The sequence below is a fragment of the Stigmatopora nigra genome, chromosome 12, assembly GCF_051989575.1.
Source record: "Stigmatopora nigra isolate UIUO_SnigA chromosome 12, RoL_Snig_1.1, whole genome shotgun sequence".
Lineage (NCBI taxonomy): Eukaryota > Metazoa > Chordata > Actinopteri > Syngnathiformes > Syngnathidae > Stigmatopora > Stigmatopora nigra.
The window spans coordinates 10487318-10509750 of NC_135519.1; the positions used below are offsets into that span (position 1 = coordinate 10487318).

Here is a 22433-nt window from a genome sequence, read left to right on the forward strand (position 1 = left end):
CCTTGATTTTAATCCAATGACTCATCAGGTGGTGTTGAGTAAAAACATTGATTCCATTTATAGTGAAACAATAGTCCTCATTGCTAAGGAAGATGTCAACATAGAAGTTAATATTTGGCTGAACACGACATGGGTGGTAGCTGCTTTCAGCTTTTAGTTGAGCCCGGTGCAAATACGTAAGGCTCTTGAAGTCTGGAGCAGGATGCTATCAAGTTTCGGCGTGTGACTAGCTGCTGGGGCCAACAACATGAGTACAGAAGCAAAGGGTAATAGGGTTGCAGCATATTAAGTGCATGTATGGAACTTTAGTCCACAATTCTGAATGTGTGCTAGGAGTTCAGGAATTATGGTCTAAATTCAGTTCACATTAACCATGCATAAAATCATGACATTAACACAGCCTTAATATGCATGGATGCAATAGGTTGGAGAGGTTAGTAGGGCACATTTTCTCAATTTGTATTAAAGTAAGACAGTGCTTGAAAAAGAAAATGTGGAAAGGGAGTGAAATCATATTCCAGAAAGGGATCTCAAAGTCAAAAAAGACACCTTAGTGCAACAATGTCGCTAGTATATTGTGGTTATTCACCTATTGCGACAGGTTTGACCTATTAACCACAACAACATGTCCACATTTCCACCGACAAAACCTCTAATTTGATAATGAACTTGTCAGTGTTGTCAACATAATCATTGCCTGGTGAGCCTTTTGACTGATTTACTCTTGCATGTCACTAAAGATGACAATTTGACTATGTGTCCATTGTCTTTGCTTTGGGACAATTAAATCATATCATATTGTCTTTCAATGTTATTGCAGGGCATACCAATCAGGACAGAGCAACTGGCACAACCGCACTCAATACAAAGAAAGTGAATAGAGACAAATTAAATGGGCTGATTGTGAAGGCGCGTGTGCTTGCCAGCCAGCAGTATGCCAGCCTGGCAGAGCACTCAAGGGAGAAGGCAGCCAAGGAGACTCTGGGACATAACCTGGTCCAATCTAGTAATGAGAGTGATGATTCTCGTTCTTTATTTTGTATGCAGCTCTAAATCATGGAATCACACATCATTTTCATGGTTGAACAAAATTCCACATCCCTCTGCTTATACCTGCACTCCATTAATGAGTCTCCACTTTTGACACCACTCACTCTTAAAATATGCAAGTTATTTATATAACCCATTCCGCTTTTTTTGTCCGGATTAATGTTAATTTATAACACTTTCTTTTCCCGCTCAACCCGCCATGTGGGCCACACACTAGCGCTGCCTCGGCTCACCCCCCCACTCATCTTCCCCCACACCTAATACCCAGCAGGCCAATTAGCAGCTTATTAATAGGCAGCAAAAACCCACAAAATTTCATACACGTGGAATACCTCTCCGAGCAAAACCGCACAGCACCGAGGCCATATTTGACCCAGTGTTGCGTTTGAAGCGTTAATGATGTTTCTCGTCTTTACTGCTGTGTTAAAAGCTAAAGGTGCGGCTTCGTAAAGGCGCTGACACCTCAGGGCACATGACTATCCTACTCTAACGGCTCCCACTTCCTGCTCTCTGTGAATCTCCAAAGTTTGAGCTGTCAAATAGAGATTTAAAGTAAAAACCCATTCATTAAAGCACATTGTTGCTTGGGGTTTAGTTGCCTCGTAGGGGAAAGGGCGTCAGAATTCTACTTTGGTTAATCAATTAGCTATTATACAAATATTTTTAAAAACATTTTACTGTAATCCATGCGCCTACATGCAAAACAACAGGTTTCATACAAGAGAGATTCTTTTTTAACCATCAACAGAAACCGGACTTTTGGAAATGTGGTTGCAATTTTCCTTCAAGTCTTTTCAGTACGGACAAAAGATCACATAAAAAACTGTCAGTTTTACGTAAATCTATCATCGAAAATGTGTTAAAGCGTAGCTTGATGTGGACTAATAAGATGGAAGTTTGAGAGTCGTGTGTGGCTTCCATTGGTGGAGGGGGTTGAAATGGCGTCTCACAGGCAGTTTTGTAGACGCGGGTCTGGTGCGAGTGAGTATGAGCAGAAATAACGGATGGCGCTTCATTAGGGATCAAAGCACAGCTCGTGAGGCGACATCAAACTAATGACGGCCGAGCGGCGCGCTTGCCGGGCGTTAAAAGGCCTCTCAGGCTTTGAGTGGCGTAATGGTGTTCTTTTTTAGTCAAAACCCACCATAAAGAGCTAGTAAAAAAAAAAACAGTGTTTCTGAAGAGTACACATGGGAAGCCGATGCTTCTACATTAGGGTATCAAAACTATGGCTGACTGTTTTTGTTTTTCTCCTTTTTTTTGCGGCCGCAACGTGTATTAAGTATAACAAGAGTAAATGTGTGGGCAACAGCCGTGTCTGCCACAGGTGTAAAGCCCATGACCACGGACCAAATTTTAGGGGAAATGGGACAGACCTTTCCCCTCCACTGCAGTTTTGCCAACCAAAAACTATGCCATGTTATATTAAATAGAAATGCAATCGGCAATATAAGAGTGTCATTAAATTGTTCATCCCAAGCATCATTATATTTTTATCAAGTGATGGATAGTCATGATGTAGAAGGAGGACTAATTCCTCCAACTTAGAAGGCCACAGTCAGCAAAGGGTAACAATCAAAGGTTCGCAGGCTCCGTCAAAGCCATTACGGTTAATGAGAGTGAACATTTTTGGGTAATCAGTGTCATGGTGATTGTTCACAGTGGTCCCAGTAAGGTGTGGGCTACGGATGCAGAAGCTGCTACTTCCGTGGAGGAAAAAAAATGGGTCAGGGGCTGAGTTTGTGTGTGAGTATTCATAAGAAGCCATAACTGTTTAGATGGCCCATTCCTCTGGAGTTGATCAAACATCCCCCAACATCTGCTGGCCTCCTCTGCTTCTCAAATATTCTTTTAAATGATACACGCAGGCTAATTTCAAACTTCTAAAAAGAACTTTTGCTTAAGCTTTCACTAATTTTCCTTTTCTTACTTTAAATTTTACATATTGTAATAGCATCTAGAAGAGTTATTTTTAAAAATGTGGTTTGTATGAAAGCCATTCAGTCATTTTGTTTTTATCCTCAATAAAAATCAGACCACCCCTTTGATAACTGAAATAAAGCGTCATATTTTGGAACTCACAGAAGTCGGAGTGAATGAAGTCCACTGAAGGCCATTTTGGGAATGCATCGCAAGGAGTTATAGCTTAGGATTCTGCAATATATGGATGAAACAACAGGGTATTAATATAACATTTTTTCAGAGTTAATAGAGTTTGACACACTCACAGCGTGGTGAGCTGGCTCATGTTGGCGAATGAGGAGTTAGTCAGAGAGTTGATTTTATTGTTGCTCAGATCCCTAAAAAAAACACCAATGAAAACAATAGAATTAAACATATTTATTTCATCCCGGAGTTCTTTGAAATGGGACCAAGAAGGAGACTTACACCAGCTGAAGGAACTTAAAGGAGGACAGTTCTTTTGGTAGCACGCTGAACTGGTTACCATCCAGATACCTGAAGGGAAAAAAAAAGACATTCATTCCAAGTTTTGTATAGTTCATAATTTAATGCCACTTCTACTAAAGAGAGAAATAATGCTGTCCGTAGTTTACTATCACTATTATTCCTTGGCGGTCAAAGCTATATTTCCATCAAGGTCTGAAGAAATATGTTGCTTTTGTTGGAACGGCAAAGTCGGTGCAGCTGCTGGAGAGTGGAAGTCTCGCTGCGAGACGCATTAGGGTTTAAAGAAAAGGCTTGCAATAGGGCTTTGTTTAGACATTGTTTACACTGTTATTAAGAGTCCAAATCCAAGCAGATACTAAACTTGTTGCATTCATAGAACTTTTGGCGAATTGTCTCATTGCTACATTTGAAGGATGTATATAAAAAGTGCCGTGAGCAGTCAATTTGAAAGAATACAGGGCAAACTCCAACATGCTGGACCTCTTAAGAGAGGCACACACACACATACTCCTATGTGTATTTGTACTGTTTTACAGCCCACCATCGTTGTCATTATGCCTGCGAGGATGCAGACGCTGCCAATGCAAAATGCTTGCAGAGGACTATCACCCTGGCAAATGGGCTGAGAGGAGCAGCAGGGGCCTTTCTCCTGCTTTTTGTATTCACGAGTTGGTGGGCCGTACTGGTGATTTAGAAGCTTTGGCTTGCCGGGTAATGATAGGTAATGATGGTGCGCCGGACACTTTAGATAATGACGGTGTTGCGAACGCTCCAGATGACAACATGAAAGGCCAGAGCAGAGAGGCCCACCTGGTCACACCTGCTGGGACAATGACAGGCCTCAAGGCTTGTGCTTCTTGTATGAGTGTGTGTTTGCCCGTCTATGTGTGAACCACTTGCAGCAGTATTGGAAAGTTCCATTCCCTCCCCTTTCCATTGAAAAGTGCTCATTAAAATGTCCTCTTGCTCCCCTATGCTCATGGACAGGCTTTTGGCCCAGACACAAGTATGCACACGCATACACACGTGGCATCACACATATACACACACACTGATCCTTGGACACAAGTGAAAGAGTGACATCAGTGTTAGCCCCGAGGGCTGCAGGGAAGCATACAAGAAGAAGAATGTCTGCGAGAACAACTGCGGGGCTTCTTGGCCACTTTTCCTCTTAGCGCTCGTCTCCAAAATGATTTGATGTCTTTTCTTTGCCTCTGCTGTTTGTCACACGACATGTACAAGTGTTTGGGAATCTCCACCTATCAATGCATCATCACTGTAGTGTTAGGGTTGAAATGCACTGCATCCCAGCTGACTTTGGGCCAGAGCTGGGAGTACACCTTTGTGTGGTTGCCAGCCAAACACAATATTCATGCAACCAAACAAAAACATTTAGACCCAAAACCCTTTTAAAGAATAAACCTACCATGTTTTTCCCCCCATTATTGTTATATTTTACATGGTAACCTAGCTCGTTCCATATATCCACCATGGAAATATTGAACAAATCCACCTGGGAATGAGCCAATTGAAGTGAACCTTAAAAAAAATACCGCTGCTGAATGGACAATTGCTCGTATCGTCATATTGAACAGAAGAGCAAAAACATTGTTTCAGAAACATTATTATAGCATATTCCGGTGCTCATTAGTAATCCATTATATATGGTTATTGGAATTCTACAGTTTGATAAATATCCATTGTTATATCTGGGTCTATTCTTGTGTTTTCCAAAAGAATCTCTGACTCATTTTCATGCACAAGCCATAATTGCTCGCAAGGCGTCAATGAGAAGCGAATTGGATGAGTATCAAAAATTTAACTATACAAGATTCTAAACTATGCTGTCATGTGGAATGAAAGTGCATGGGTGGCTAAATCACAAGTGAAAACAAACAAACCAAGGATAGCCAATATTCAACTCGAGGTGAAAGTCATTTGTGGACTGAAATGACTGTTAGTTTTTCCAGATTGCTGCTTTGTACTCCGGTCCTACTGACCAGTAAACCCGAAAACCAATACTGCAGGAAACTGTTGTTAATTAAGAAGATCGCCAAATTTTCTGTGTACTGCATATACTGTTTAGACTTTGTACCCTTCTCAGTTAAATCCAGGAAATTTTATATGTTCGAAAAGCCACTTACAGTTCCGTCACATTTCTGGGGATTCCTTTGGGCAATGTGTGCAGGTGTTTGTTACTGCAGCGAACCACTGTCTCCAGGCAAGCACACTCGCTGGGGCACTGAGGTCTGGGTACACAGCTTGATTCCTCGAGGCCTGCCGACAGAGAGGAAATTGGAGGAGTTATACATTGAAAACGGAGCAGTTAGATGACAAAAGACTGTGGTAGAGATGTAGATTACGGCCAGGATCGGAGCTGTCAGTGAGGCGAGAGAAAGTGTTGAAAGAATGAAAAGTTCAAAACGGGACACAAAGCACATATAGCACAATCTCTCAAAGTGACAGCGGGGAATTGAGACAAAGAAAAGATAGGAAGTCTAGCGGGAAAGAGATAAAGGAGCCTCAGTAATATAATATTGACTAGCCTGGACAAAGAATGGAAGCTGGCTAAGGCCTGGAGACACGTCTAACATTATTCAGCTGCAAATAAGCTGACTGGTCAATAAAGCAAACCGCTCAATAGCTCCACTCAGCCTTAAATCGACAAGCGGCTTAGGAAGTTCTGAGCTGCAATCGGTTCAGTAAACAAAGAGCTGGACAATGGTGCTTATCATTCAAAATGATCACTGGCAATTTATGAGGCCCTCACTTAGAAAGCCTGGAGTTAAATAGCTGCAACTAAACTTTGACAAATTGAGTATGACACTGGACAAATGGCAAGGATGATTACCACGTCTCTATATTTTTTTATCCATTATTTCACTTTCCTCACAAGGAAAGGGGGGTGGGTTTCGGAGCCTATTCCAGGCAACTTTTGGGCAGTAGGTGGGGGGGACAACCTAAATTGGTCGCCAGCTAATAGCAGGGCAAAATGGCACAAACAACTATTCACACTCTCACTCATAATTACAGAAATGTAATTGCTCAACCAGCTGCCATATGTGTTTAGGGGATGTGGGAGGAAACCAAAATACCCAGAGCAAACTCACGAGCAATAACTGTAAAGCCAATGTGCTAACCACTTGGCCACCGTACCCATCCTTAATTATTTTTATTTATTTATTTTTGTATTTGTACAAGTCCTTAATACGACCATTAAACCTTTGATCTTGGAACTTTAGAGCAGGTGTGCCAGTTATTCAGACTCCAAAATCAGTCTACAAAATCTTTTTGAGAAATGAAAAATCACACTATGGCTCTGTAATGAAATGGTGTGATATTTTCAAAGATTATTAGGCTATCGGACTGAAGATGATTTCGAGGACGTTGATGTTGATGGGTAAATTGATCATAGTAGGGCAAGATATTCAAATTTAATGACGCAGTCTTTGGGAACCGAAGCCAGATTCATTTTTGTTCGTTTGTTGCTGTTAAATTTCCCGAAAAGTTCTGCCTCTCTAACATACTTAGCAACTTCCATGCAAAATCGCTTAACAGTCTGTGTATACACTCATTCTCATGTTGTAAGTATGCACTTACCTTCTTCGCAGCGGAAATCAGGCAATGCCACATCCTGCAGGGGGATTTCCTTGAGGAAGGCTGGTCGCTGGCAGCGAGGATTCCCCGTAACAATCTTTCTGCTCCTCAACCAGTCCCCCAGCCAGGACAGGCGGCAGTCGCAGTTGAAGGAGTTGGCCAGAAGGTTTCTATCAATGAGATAATGTGTAAATAAGTGTAAAACAGTGAGATCTAATAAGAAGGGGGAAATGCAGTCTCACAGAGTAGAAAGAGTCTGCAGGGTATCAAAAGCTCCGGGGGTGATAGTGGTCAACTGGTTGTCATAGAGAGAAAGAAGTCGCACGTTGTGGAGGCCGGTGAAGCTGTCATTATGGATACAGCTGATCTTGTTGTTCCTTAGCATTCTGTGGTTACAATTGGAGTGGTTAAAACGGATTGACGCAAGCACTCACTGCTTCTTATTTGAAGGACTGACTGCAAAAATGTAAGCGAGTAACTTACAGCATACGCAGGCCTTCCAGGCCACGGAACATCTCGCTACGGACAGTATCAATTTGATTGGCCGTGAGGTGAAGCTCGTTGACGGATGAGGCGCCCTCGAAGGCGCCATCCTCAACCTCTGTAATCTTGTTGTTGCTGAGGTTGCTGTGGAGAGCAAACGGAGGATAAAGATAACTTGTCATCTTGAGCTGAAGGGCACAATTTCAGATGAAATACTCACATTTTCTTGAGCTGCGTAAGGCTCTTGAACACTCCGGTGGCTTCCAGAGTGGTGATGTCATTGTTGTTGAGGCGCCTGGATACAATGATTGGAATTTCTTATTAAACGCACAATGTAGATTTAAAATCAAGTATTTGACTTTTTTTTAATGATTTTAGTAATTTCATGTATATGTGACTTATTGTTTGTGTTAGCACAGTACATTTTTAGTTATGAAATCCAATCTAATCTCTAATTTAGTCTGTGTGGCTGGGACAAGGAAAAGTTTAAAATGGCCAAGCGTGTGTGAAAATGATTTTTGTCCAAGAGAGACATTTAGTTGGTGGCAAATTCCAGCATATATAAGTTTCACTTGTAATCCTTAAACATTTTTTTCTCAATTTTTCTCCACTGTGTAAATAAACCTATTCACTGCTATTCATAGCAATAGACACCTACAATGAGAGTTCACCGGGAGGGTTGGAGGGGAAGGATTATTTGATTACTGCCAACAACACCCCTACAAATTGATTTAGCATTGCCAATTGAAACACAGAATTTAAAATTTACATTAGTTGAATTAACTTTTTGAATACCTTCTTACCAACTCTGTGTAACATGACAAAGATTACATTCTACTGCACGATTTGGGGGTTCTAAAGTAATATCTCAAATACATTTGGAAATAAGAAAAATAAAATCTCTGGCATTTTGTGGATTTCCTTCATCGTCCCCCCCCCCCCCCCCCCCCCCAAAAAAAAAAAAGAATGCAGCAGTGATCTACTTGTGTTAATGGACATTGCTTACAGTTCAGTGGTGGATGACGGGATTTGCTCTGGGATTTTGGTGAGTTTTAGGTTGGAGCAGTCCACCACGTTGGACTCACATCGGCACTTAGGAGGGCACACCGGATCACTGTTGCAGGCGTTATTCAGCCGGGCGTCCTCGGCACCTGTCCAAAGGAGTAAAATAAAGTCTGTCACGCAGTGAAACAGTGACATCATCCCCTTCCACGATGACCCCCATGTGTTTTTCCCTTGGTGAGGCCCGTCACGCATCAGCCCCTCTTTGGCGATTTATCCCTAACTTGCAGTTGACTTTTGGTGCCTGCAGCACAAGCTCCTTTGCCTTTCAGGGGCGCACATGAATGGGCAGCTTATTTTTGAGAGGTGAGCACTGGGGCGAAAAGAAAATGTACCAAGGAGAAGAGAGATAAAGAGGATTTGGGCAGTCATCTCCAGTGAAGCAGACACCCCAGGAGAGTTTTTCCAGTCAGGTGAAGTGCTGAAGACAAGTGAAGACGAATGAGATGGGAATGAAAGATGAGAGGTTTGGAGTGACGTCGCCCCGGATAGTCTGATCAGTGGAAGTAGCAGGGTAAAAGTTGTTGTCGACTGTTCTTAGATTTATTAAATAACTGTAAAGTGGGGCCTTAAGATAAGAGTTTGAAACTCATTCCCAGACAACTCAAGTCATCTTTTCCCATAGAAATAATCCGAAATGTGCAAAACCAATGTTAAATCATTTGCTGGCATGCAACTTCCTTAAGAAACATAAAGAAGCAAAGATTATAAAAATAATTTGAAGAGACACGTTTTTTTTTCCCTCCCATGTGGTGGCGGGTTTAATACGATTATATGTCTTCAAACATACTCTTATCTAGGAAGCAAAAAATTTCAGGCTTCCTGGCTTCAAAAATTTCTAGGTTCTAATTTAGTACACAAGTTGAGTACTTTTACGGGACTTTTTATTCTGATAGAGGAACTACACAGTGGAGACAGGTTAGCAGGGGATTGCGGGACGTTTCCCTGCACTTCCTCTCTGTCTATGAATAGATGTTACGTGCCAAAAAGTGCGCTGGCAGATACATCATGGCTGTTCAATAATGAAGCAGCCCCGGGAGCCACTTAAAACAGAGTGTGTGTCTGTCAGTGTGTATGAATATGTTCCATTTAGAGGTAACAGCCCAGGGTCTTCCGTTAGACTAACATTTTATGTCCCATTCCCCCTCTCGCATGCTTCACAGCAGTGCACCTCTCTGAGTCTTGTCAAGTTTTTACATGACGTCACTGGGACACCGCAGGCCACCCAGCCCACAATCACCAGCAGAAAAACCTCAACCAAGAACTGGGCGGCACTAAAAGTCGAGCAGCAAAAATGTGTCCAAAAGGCAGGATGTCAACTGAAATCATTGAGTCACCGCAAAGCCTCATTGTTGACTTTATTAGAGATTGAAGAGTGGATTGCATTTGCAGAAATAACTTCCTTTAGACTCAGTAAAACAGCCCATTAAAGAACTTTCCTCCAGTCAGACAATAGGAAAAAAGCATTTCCTGCTGGATAGGAGGTAATTGAAAGCCCTAGTGGCCCTCACGGCTTTGATCTTCCCGCTGTCGCCAAGGAGTCCCAGAAGGGGGATTTGTGAGTCATCATCATTAGTATTGATAAGTACATGGTGGCTACATTTTTATTGCATGGAACCCCAAGAGGACGAAACATACCATGTGACGTTTCACTTAAAAAAATGGCACAACATGACTCATTGATGAGGAGCTATGTAGTGCTCTAGTTTGATAATATGTGGATGAACAAAGGTATTGGGACGCAAGGCTGCGTTTAGGGGAAGTTGTTCCCCTCGCGTCTGTGGGAATTATTATTCATTCATCTGGACAAACTTTGGCACACCATCTGTTAGTCTTTTAAAGTCTATTCCCACACAGCTGGAGGCATAGACTTGTCCAAAATGTACCAGAAAGATAAAGAGTTAACATTCAAGCAGACCTAAAGGGTTTTGACTAAGAGAAATGTCCCCCAATTTTTTTGTCCATGTAATGTTTTTCTTACAGTAAATCTGCTGCACATCTGTTTTTGTTATTTGATAGGTGACTTCAATTCCATCAAGTCTAATGTAAATCAGATTTAGCTTTCATCGAACTTCTGCATGACATTTGACCTCTTAAACAGCATCATCACAACTTATTAATGTAAATTGTGTACACGTAAGATTGGTGTATTACAGTATGACTGAACCTACAAGTTATTTGCTTGGAAGTTCCCTCACTAAGAGTCCCGGAAAAATCCGCCGATAAGAATCGCAGTCCCTAATGGCCTTTATTTTCTTTAGAATTTACTGATAGGGATGAAGCACATTACCTTCATCACTGAGAGATTTTAGAGTTCACACACGACAAAAAGAACACTTTTTTCCTTGCTGAATGCATATTAAAACACTCCTACTTTGATAGAACACGTATTTTCCTTTTAATCAAAAAGTTGATTGACTTCCATCAGTCAGTTTAAAGGTCATATGTCTTTGCAAATTGCAACTGAAGGTAGCATTCTGGTTTATATTCTGATATGGTAAAAGCGCAAACATTGCAAAAATGATAAACAATAACGAATATACAGTTTATCCTATCGTCGAAAGCAGGGGTGCCTACACCTTTGTTTGTATCGCAAGCTATTTTTACAGCACTACAGCCCAAATGTATCTATCTCTCTGTATTTTGCTAACATGTATGCCAATCAAAGTTAGACGCCAGGGTGCGTTAGTGATAGTCTAAAAGGGCTTTAACGTTGTTTCTTTTACTATAGCTTACATGAATCCTACTAGTAAGAAAGAATGTTTGGACAACTGTGCTTAGAATTATATCAGAGGTTCTCACAGTCGAGCCCGCAAATGGCCATTTTTTTGTCAGTTTTCATATACACAGGTATTTTAAAGCACCCCTTTTTAAAAAATCGAGCTTGAGATGAAAAGGCACAGCAATGAGAGCGACAATGGTAGCAATGAACTCACCCGGGATGAAGTACTGCTCTTTGGCTGTGATGGAGAAAAGACAGAGGGATGGATGTCAGTGAGAGCTTGGAAAGCATAGCTGCACCCCTGCTATGCTTTGACACATTCATATATAATACTATGTTTATATATGACACACTGCATTTGACAAGAGGATATGAGATCTCTGGGGCAATGACAAGGGTAAAATGATACACCAAATACAAACTGAAGATACAAAAAGTCTCTTAAAGGCTGTCATGACTGTTCCAACATGAGTGATTGTTAATGATTTAGTAAGAAAGGGTTTCTATTCCAGTCATTGCATTTATTAGTGACTTGTGAGAATTTATTTTTTACTATTGTCCAATTCTTGATGAAATCTCACATTGTCAAATGTTGACTGCACTGTAAGGCAAGATGGAGAATGAAGTTTCTGGCGGAGCTGAAGGATTCAACCCAACCTCAACACAGATTGAGTGATTTATTTCATTCATTTAACATTTCTATCCACACCCAGTGTGAAATAAAATCTGAGCCTAAAAAGGGAGAGGCACTCGAAGGCCGTCACTTACCCGAACAGCGGAATTTCTTGCTTTTGATCTGCCCAATGCGTTTGTTAGCCAGCCGACGGGGGCTGGCACAACGGGCGCCGCTGGTCTCGATAGGGTTAGAGCGCAGGTAGTCGGCCAGCCACTTCAGGTTACAGTCGCAAATGAATGGATTTTGGGCCAGATGACTGCAGGGAGAAGATTTGGATTTGAACAGTTCCAATGGTTGCAAGGAAAGTACTTTGGTATGTCATTATCAATGCATTTAGAAGCTTATAATGTAGTCAGGGATACATGTCTGAAAGTTATACAAAGTACACCAAAAAAAAATGTTGCTTAGTCTATACACTTAAACATTTGCCTTTTCACCCAAATTTAACCTTTGGTTAAGGAATGTTTTACCAATCTCCATGGTGAATAATTTGGAATAAACTAGCAGTCCGGTGGCAAATTTTAGCAGGATTTGGCAGAATTTATGGGGGTGGCAAAAATCATAAAGGAAGGTAATTCCACAGGTAAAATACATTGTCATTTCGTACTATTTGCAAAGCCCTCTGATTTAACTATTCTAGATATGGTGATACCTTTATGGAGTCGATGTGCCTGTAATAATAAAGTGGTTCACTCACAGGGTCTGTATGGCTCTCAGTGAAGTGAAGGTGCCCTTAGCTAGAGTTTGGATCTTGTTGTCATACAGCGACAGGAGTGAGAGGTTCTGCAGGTCTTGGAAGGTGTTGGCACGGACGCAGTGAATCTTGTTGGCGTTCAACAAACTGTTGGATGACAATTGGAAAGATGAGAAGAGCGTGGTGGAGTCAATCGGGCTTGTCAGACTTATTTATTGATTCATTATAAAATCCAGCTGGAGAACGATGCACAGATACAGAGTTTACTCAAAGGTTAGTACTGAGTGGGAGGGAAACCATTCTGTCTGCATAGTGTGTCTTCTTACAGAAGTTGCAGAGCATAGAGGCCATCAAAGACACCCTTGGGCAGGTCGGTAATCTTATTTCCATAGAGCACGCTGGGAGATCAAAACACAGGGATTGTTTTAACATGGCAAAATGACAAGAAAGATTAGAATTTATGACAGTGGTCAAGCAAAAACACAGCCTTTAGAGGAAATACTTACAGTGAGTTGAGGGAACGCAATCCCTGAAAGGCGTCAGGAGCAACGTCTGAAATCTGGTTGTTGCTCAGATCACTGTTGGTAGGAAACAACAATCAGTCAGGTTGTGTATTGGAGTGTTGCTGTGGTCTGACCACACTCTATTGGTGTCACCCATGCCAAGTCACGGTTGATGCATTGAAGGTGTTAGATCATGAATGAAAATCAGGTTTTCGTCACATTTTTTTCTAAAGGCGGATGCTAAAATGTTGGATTTTGTAAAATCTCCCCACCCAAAAACAAAGGGTAAACATTTTCCTGGCTAAAAGGCAAAAGTTCCCATTCTGGAGGTCACTTTTAAATAAGTGGCCATTTGTCTTGTTGGTCTGGATTTGAGGCTTCTTTGAAATTTCAATACATCAGAGTGCACATCTGCTCTTGTGTGTTCGGTTGTGTGTATTTGTATATGTGTGGGTGCATGTGTGCATATGTGTGAGGGCTATTGGTGTATCCCTCTTGGTTCATATCTAGGTTATATTTCATTTGGGACAAGGTGAAAGATAGCTCTAAGACAGGGGGGCTGGTATTTGTTAGGGTAGGACAATACACAGGATCAAAAGGAGGTAGAATGCCATAAATACAGCAGCATAGACACCTATGTATGATACTATAAGACTATATTTAACTTGTATAAATCACATCTTCATAATTTATCCACATCCATGGAGAGACATTAAGACATCTGCAGATCATATTCCATGAAGGTTGCAACATATGTCAGGCTGTCTGTACTGAGGGAGCCCATCGAGGGCATACGGCCAGCTGAATCAACCATAGGCGCAGAGGGTCAACACAGACATACCGCAATGTATAGTTGATGCTACATGAAGAATCAGTAGTAGTAATATGTCTGTTTTGTATAACTACATGGGAGACCCTAAGTGTGTATGTTGAAAAGGCTTTACCCGACAAGAACCATAAAGCACCGTGGATACATGTTATATCTAGTTGACAGCATACAATGGAAAATGTTGAAAGGCAATCATTCAATGCATGGAGCAGGATCGTTTCATTGTAATAATGGGATATATCAAAAGGGCACACCTGTGCATACTGATAATGTGCAGATAATTGTGATAATTTGTATAGCTTATGCGAAGTTGAAGGGGATCATGTTCTTACTAGGTACATGAAAATATAATATTCAAGTATTTCTAAGTAGATTCAAGTAAAATAGAATTCAGTTCAGTTTACAAGAAAGGGAAAAAAATGTATACATATGGTCTGTTGGCTTCAGTAAAGAAATGGTTGGGTGTTTAAACAAAGGGGCAGCCTTAAGACTCCCTGACGACATTCTGCTCTTTCTTGCATCGCTTGTAGCTATGTTGTCCTGGCCCGCCGCCGTTATGGAGAGTGGCAGAATGATAGGATAGTTGGACAAGCGGACTGTCACTGTCCTCTCTCCCACTTTACAGCCAAGCCTCAGCCATTTCCAGCACACACTCCACACCCTTCATCGTTCTGGTTTGCCACAATTTATGTTTTGCCCACGCAGACGCAACTCTGGGCTAGGGCCGCACTTGTCAGGGAAATACCAGCAAATGGCATTGGAAATATGAGAACTGTTATTATGACTGTGCAGTATCTGAGTGTCTCTGCATGCTGCCCTAAAACTGAAAATAGTGTATGTTCTCTGTGTGCAGACAAAATAAAGAAAGAAAACCACCATTCTACAGCATTTTGCTCACAGTCATGCATGTCTGTGTTGCCGTGCTTACATTCTGCGCAATTTCTTGTAGGGAGAGAAGGCTCCTGGAGGAACTGTCTTTATCCCATTCTGCTCCAGACGTCTAGGGGATATAAAATATGCAACTGGTTAAACAAATGACAGGCTATGTTCGTCTCTGAATAAGATGTGAGATTAAGTCTTATGTGAGTCTCAAGTTTTGCAAAAATCAAGTCGAGTTCCCGCTCAGTCACCCCAAAATAAAACCAACTTCACACAATATTTCCATGTGTGAAGTGAGATTCAGCATGACAGGAACATGATGTAGAATGATTTTCATTAATTTGAACTAGGTCTAAAGTCCTTCAACTGGTGACTTTAATTAGACTCAAGTTGAGTCATCTTTTGGGGATTGATTATTTTGGGAAAAGAACTATTCTTCAGTCGTAATAAGTGATGCCAAGTTGGAGTTATGACATCCTGAAAACATTGTGCATATTAGCGGGGCCATGAAATAGGATATGCGTTGGCATTGACATTGTTGTCATATTTCTTTTCGATGAAAACGTTTCCAACACTTATGATCTCGTATGAAACTGCAAACAACATTAATCCTATTGAGGTGAAACATGAGCCAATTTAAGGAAAGTTGGTAAAAGATTTTAAAAGGAACCTACACAGAGTTATTTTACAGCCTAATTAATGTCAGATGCTCACAGTAAATGGGTGTGCATGTTCAATGCGTTTTCAAGACACAACTCAAAGTTTGTCCCAGAACAATTCCCCCCAGTGCGGCTGGCACAAGGCTGTTTATCTGGAGGTCAGTTGGCAGCTTTTAAAAAGGAACCTTAACAAGCCTTACCAGGCCCCGACCCGGGCAAGTTCTGCCAGATCGTCCTACAAACCTACTGCGCAGCAGCAAAAGCGAGCCTTGAGCTATTTGGGAGCTAAGCTCTAGACTAGCCTAGTAAAGATCGTTAAAAGGCTATTTGTCACCACAAGGAAATGGGGATCATTTAAAACCTGCAAATTATTGATGATAGTTGTAACCACAACCTCTTAAAATGAGGGCCTTGCTCTTAGAGCGAGAACATTTCCACACAATTTAATCATTCAATTACAGACATTTATGATTTATCGCATGCCTTTGAGGGCCTGCGTTGCTATGTTTATAGGCATAGTGTTTTCGTGAAACATAAACCACTGCTGCTCAACTTCAGAAAAGTCACATTGATGTCTGCCCCCCTCAAAGCAACGTGCCTGTCTTCCACATATGGGACAATATAGCGGCGCAAATGACATTCTTTGGATGGCGGCAATTGCAGACCACAGATTCCTGTGGTGGCCCTACTCTCGCGTTCTGATTCAGTCTGCTTGTCCCGATGTGTCTGTGACTTTGCCGCAAAGTGACGGAGCTGTGGTTCCTTTGCCCTCACAAGCGGCCGAGCACTGGCCCAGTATGGTTTTTATTGCTTTTTCTCAGCAACCAGCTCATCTCGCTGTGCCGGACGGAATACCATATGCACCTCTAGTTTGTGTTTGTTGTCACTCCTTGTGGATCAGCACAAGTAAGTGTCTAAATCCCCCAATCAATGGAAGAGTTTCTGTGCAACTGATAAAAAAATGAATCAATCCCTCAGTGCCATCTTCAATCAATCTTCCATACCTTTCTATCATACTGAAAGTTTGGTTTTGTGCCTGTCTTCACCCCCAGTGTCAACACAATCAATGCTCTTGATCCTTTCCATTAAAGTCTAAGCATGGCTTTCATTAGGATACATCATTTTCTTTTCATGAGTTTAAAGTTACGGCAGGAGAAAGGCAATGCAGAGTTCAATCATGGCCGACCATGGTCTATAATAATCTCTTGTGGTCAATGTTTGGGCTAAGTAGACCTGTTCTTGCTAGAAACCAGCTCACATCCCACAAGCTATAAACACCGGCACTCATTAAGGGAGTGCAGGGCATAGGCTCTGTGAGATTTCTTCCTATTTTCACATAATGAATATGTGTGTGTATGTGCCTCATTAACGAGGCATCAGGCTAGCCTTGATACCCAGCAGACTGCCCTCCTGTAATTGAAACTGATTTCATAATGAACTTCAAGCACACATCAAAACCCACTGCACCAAATTACTGTGCTCTCTTTAACATCTGCCCCTTCCCCTTATTTTCTCTCATTCCTCATCATCAATCTGTCTAGTTCTATGGTGATTTAGCTAAGAGGAAAACACAGTTAGGTAGGACAGAAGAAATAGAGCCTGAGAGGTAAAGTTTCATTTGGAAATAGAGAGTGAAGATAGTTTAGGAGTGTTTTTATCCTGGTCTCAAAAAAAGATAATTAGAGTTTATTGCCAGGGTCATGGTTTATTACTTCTTAGACATGAAAGCCAGGGCGACCTTTAAAGTATTTTGATTTGCATTTTGGCAAAACCTACTATCTATTGGAAAATTCCCCATTCTGATGACAGACTGTTCATTTCTCAATTAATATATTTGCTTATATAAAAAAGGAATTATTCCAAATGTTGCTGTATTGTACTGTTGAAGTTATTACACAGCAAAATACCGTGTGAACTGACTTTATTCATTTTCTGTACTGCTTATCCTCACAAGGGCAATGGGGGTGCTGGAGCCTATCTCAACTGAATTCAGGGACCAGGCAGGGGGTACCCTGAATTTGGCGGCCAGTCAATCACAGGAGACAGACAATCAATCCTTCATGCTCACACTTATAAGTAGGAGCAATTTAGAGTGTTCAACCAGCCCACCCTGCATGTTTTAGGGATGTGGGAGAAAAAACTGAGTACCAGGAGAAAACCCATGCAAGTGCAGGGAGAATATGCAAACTCAACACAGGAATTTTGTCAGACTTTTTGAATTACCAGGATAAATCGAAATTTTTAAGCAAACACAGGCCTTCTCTTAAATCAAATTGAAGACTTCTTATGGAAGCATTTATAAATGCATGCTCCTCGTTGTCTTCAAAGACAACATGCACAAAGAAACTTCCTGTCAGAGTGTTGCAACAGGCTGGCAAAGACTGAATTAAAATGAGAAATATGTGATGCCACAAGACGACTTTGTGGGTGGTCACGCAAGCGTGAACTACACGTCCAAATTAGGACATTTAGCACAGCAGCAAACTCAAAATGGGTCAGGGTTGTTGGGGGCTTCCATGCTTCCTGGGTATTTATAAACAGACCCCATAGGGAAGAGGAGACCTAGAAACTTGCTGTGTCGCCATCACAACTTGGATATCAGTTTCCTCACTATTCATAACTCACTAACTTTCATAATAAATCTAGTAAAGGGCGTAGCCCCACAATCAAGAACAAATTCTCAACCTTGAAAACTCTAATTCTGCATTCCCAGCAATTAATGAACCCTGACAGCACATGGGCTGTAAATGGTTAATGTTCACACAGATCTCAGTGGACCGATAAACTAGCAAAGTGTTTGTGTGAGCTTCACAGTAATCTGTGCTGATAAGAGGCCACAGTCTCCACCTTTTCTGTGAGACATCATGTCCAAGTGAAAATGGAAGAATATCTTTCCAGCAAGTAATTCGTGGTGAGAGACCGTGGGCTAAAAAACAATGCAACATCCAAAGGTGATACATGCATATTTTAAATACATCTAAGATTGCCACACACCACCAGGCTTCAATGCACAATAGATCTGTTGCCTTATCCATTCTCCAAAAATCTATCAGTTTACTCAAATTATGACGGACAAAATCCTTATTTTTACGAACATCTTGGGGATTATTACAACCATCATTGCTCGTTAATTTGCTATCATAAAGGAGAAGTCCATCTTTATTCCTTGTTATACCGCTGTTTATTTCTCTGAACTGTTTACACCACAAGCGTTGATTGATACTCTGGTACATGCAGAGCAGTGATGGCGACCACAATCAAAAATAGTTCTTTGGTGTTTGTGGTTTGGTTAAGCTTGAGCATAAAAACAACAAATTCTTGTCGCCTTAAATACCATAACTGACTTCAATGTAAGTCTTTTATGCAAGGCTAGCCATCTGGAAATAAAGACCAGGGTGTTTGCTGTGGATATGGAAGGCAAACTATCCACAAAGGGCCACAGTGGCTGTGGGTTTTTGTTCCTACCAATCAAGAGGACACCTTCTCAATAATCTGCTGTCCAACAAGTGCAATCAGTGGATTGCAGTCAGGTGCTTCTTGGTTCTGCGTGAACCTGATTGGTAAAACTGTCTGTGCTCTATCAGTTGGGAAAAAAATCTGTAGCTGTCTGCAAAAAAAAGAGCTATGAATCTTTTTACCAATTCTTAGAATAACTCTACGTATACCCTTGATGGTGTACTCGAATGGACATGGGAGTTTGCCCAGCCAGTCTACATGTGTTCTATGGACTTGGAGAATGTGTTTTCCTTGGGGAACAATATGAGAGGTGAAGGTCTTTTCCTCTGGGAGTAATGTAAGGGGTGCTCCAGAAATATATGGCGCCTGTACCTGCATCTGATTAGGATACATTCTGGACGCCAATCTGTTGAAGCGTCTTAGCCAGGTTCCACTGGGAGAAGGGCTCAGGGTTGACCTAGGGTTGACCTGGGGAGACTATTTCCCCCCCAGCTGGCCTTGGAAAACCTCACTATCCTCCTTGGAGGAGCTGAACAAAGTTGCCTGCGAGATGTTCCCTTGCTGAAGCTTTGGGCCCATAACCAGAAAGGGAATGAATTGGAATAAAAAAAATGGGCAGATATTGAGCAGATGGAAATACATTTTTTTAAAGATTAGGTAGTAGAAGTCCAAATGGTAGAAACATGAAGCCATGCATAGGAGAATTATTAAATTGATTGTGTTCATGAACCTTTAAAGTGTATTTCATCCAGATGTGTAATTCAGTGGTACTCACATTTCAGCCATGCTGTCCGGAAGGTTGGCTGGGATGTCGATAAGACCTTTCCCTCTACAGTCCACGATGTTGTTGCTACAGGTACACATTGCAGGACAGGAACCTCCACCGATGTTACATGGTTGTGAACTGGATGAATCCTGGTGGCCTAGAAAAAGAAAGGACTGGTAAATAAAGAGTGAGGGATTAACCTGGAGGATGGGAGACACAACACGCCAGAAGGTATACACAGGCAGTTTCTAAAGCAGAGATTTTACATTGCCTGGAGGGTGAGATTGAACCAACTATATTAGTTCAGCGAAAACATGGTTTGAGAGCCCAATTTCTAGCACCCTTGTGTATGGGAAACCTTAAGAAAAATCATATATTAACAACATAGTACTCATTGAATGGAATTATGTGCTAACTTCCACTGGTCCAGCAGCAGGGAGGCAGCTCCTTGGGCTAAAGTACAACCTGGCCCGTAGGCCAGGGTCTACTACTTATGTCCTGCGTACTCAGGAGCAGATGAAGATTGATGATTCTCACCAATCACACTGACATTCAGAACTCGAATTAAACTTAACGTTATGCTCAAGTGTACATCCCGGAACATCAATGAGCAAGAAACTGGGTTATCCGTCAAAGGGATGGCGCGGCGTGCAGAGAGCGAGAAGAAAGAAATGAATAATACAATTGTGCAGATGATTGAAGCCCTCCAATACTATGCATTAATCTATCCTCAAATATTCCTCCTTTGTATGCACTCCCTGAATGGAGTGGCGCACATTCAGCAACAGCATCCCACTACCACCACTTTTATTTGACACTTTAACTTCCCATTTGCATACAAAGCACATATAGCTATCACATCGTCTCCTGGTACCTAACAGCTAGTGTAGAGTTGAAGAGCATGTGCCTCCACTGCTCCTACAGTGTGAAAATGTGCTTGCGAGTGAGTGAGTGAGTGAGTGAGTGAGTGAGTGAGTGAGTGAGTGAGTGAGTGAGTGAGTGAGTGAGTGAGTGAGTGAGTGAGTGAGTGAGTGAGTGAGTGAGTGAGTGAGGGAGGGAGTGCAATAGTACAAGCTGTGTAGATGTTAGCTTAACCTAGATAAAATGAATAAAACAGACTTTTAAGTTGGCTCATTTACACAGCAATATTAATCTGGGTTTCAAACTATTAATATTTCATCGTTTCTATCACGGAGCAGTGAGAGACATGTTGACAACATGGAGGAAATGGTGGTGAATTTACCGACACATACAAAGAGCTTTTCAATGATAATAATGATTTGAAATCAAAAGTAGCACGCACAAAATTTAAAATAAATATTAAATAAAAATTAACAGACTATAGTATAAGCAAAAACAACTGCAATTTTCACAAGCACCCAGTGATGATAGTCAGGTGTAAAATAGTTCTCTGTACTGTTCTTTTCCCTCAATTTTGCACACAAAATGTTCTGGTCAGTGTTAGACCAGAGAGTAAAGTATATAGGACAGCAGTCACTGTGTTGACAAAGACGCAATAAGCAGCCTAATGTAAGGCTGTGTGATCTCAGGGTGCCAGAGGTTTGACAGATCTAGGATCAGGCACAAAAGGCACAGTAAAGCTCCCATCTTGATAGAGAATGGCACATTTGACAGGTCTGGGATCAGTGAAAGTGCACAGCACAGCTGGAGCAGTGTGAACAGTGACAGCTCCCTGACAGGTATACTTGAGGTGACGCTATTTGATGTCATGTTGCACTCACACATGATCGTTTTTCTGCACTGGAGCCATTTCCCTGCAATTGTATTCCAATTTAATCTTCCTTGTGTCAAAATATATATACACTTGTAAATTTTTATAAATGTATATTTGACTGTTGCCTGATTTCAGTGTAACCAGCGTAAAATAGATTCTGCTAAGTAGATATGCGATTGTGAGTTGTGAATGGTTGTCTTTCTCTTTGCGTGCCTTTTGTTTGACTGGTGACCAGTTTAGGGTGCAGGCCACCTTTTGCCATAAGTTGGCTGAGATTGGCTCCGGCACACTGCGACCCAGAAAAAAATAACCTGTGTTGAAGATGAATACAATTGAGCGAGAAAATTGAGGTTGTACAATTATGATGAACTGTAATGTCTTATCTCTGTGTGAAAATGAATCATAGATTTGAATGTATCAATCATTTCAAAGTCAACTACAATGATGAGCATTATGTAGTAAAATTGCCACTCAATCTAAACTGAGAATTTACAGTACTGGAAAACTTTGAAAGCTGAAAAGAATGACGGTGTTTCAGAAATTTATAGCCAAACCAAAAACACATTCGTCTGATCATTCGGTCATTTGCTTAGCTTGTATATCTTCTGTTTTCAGCTCGGCGCCACCCTGCACCAAATCCCCCGCAGGTGGCCTGGTCGGGTCACAGTGCACACACTACACACATTTGTGCACATGAAAATACAAAAGGTATGCAACGTGGGCGTGAATACATGCGCTGGTGAATGCCAGCAAAAAAAGTCGCATAATGAGTTTTCAAAGGGAGTTCAACTTGTGGCCAAATGCTCTTGCACGTGTGTTTATATAATTGGAGGATTTTACCACATATAATGTATTCATGTTTGTAGGCTCACCCAGTTTAGAGTGGGAATGGTGATTGTTAATTATATTGAAG

At 41.5% G+C, this 22433-nt stretch overlaps 1 protein-coding gene across 7 annotated transcripts in view; it reads right to left on the reverse strand.

Annotated features, from left to right (window-relative positions):
* Nucleotides 1-22433, reverse strand: part of slit1a (slit homolog 1a (Drosophila)) — a 74357-nt gene that overhangs the window by 9069 nt on the left and 42855 nt on the right. For 4 of the 7 annotated variants that reach the window (XM_077729593.1, XM_077729591.1, XM_077729590.1 and 1 more), the window contains exons 11-26: nt 19795-19942; nt 14954-15025; nt 13200-13271; nt 13020-13091; nt 12697-12840; nt 12092-12255; nt 11538-11561; nt 8546-8690; nt 7760-7834; nt 7540-7683; nt 7299-7442; nt 7060-7226; nt 5604-5736; nt 3439-3507; nt 3279-3350; nt 3133-3204 (exon numbers count right to left, since the gene is read on the reverse strand). In XM_077729593.1, the coding sequence (XP_077585719.1) occupies nt 3133-3204; nt 3279-3350; nt 3439-3507; nt 5604-5736; nt 7060-7226; nt 7299-7442; nt 7540-7683; nt 7760-7834; nt 8546-8690; nt 11538-11561; nt 12092-12255; nt 12697-12840; nt 13020-13091; nt 13200-13271; nt 14954-15025; nt 19795-19942 (1717 nt within the window). The remainder of the gene's footprint in view (nt 1-3132; nt 3205-3278; nt 3351-3438; nt 3508-5603; nt 5737-7059; nt 7227-7298; nt 7443-7539; nt 7684-7759; nt 7835-8545; nt 8691-11537; nt 11562-12091; nt 12256-12696; nt 12841-13019; nt 13092-13199; nt 13272-14953; nt 15026-19794; nt 19943-22433) is intronic. The other 3 variants (XM_077729594.1, XM_077729592.1, XM_077729589.1) reach the window with 1 other exon arrangement.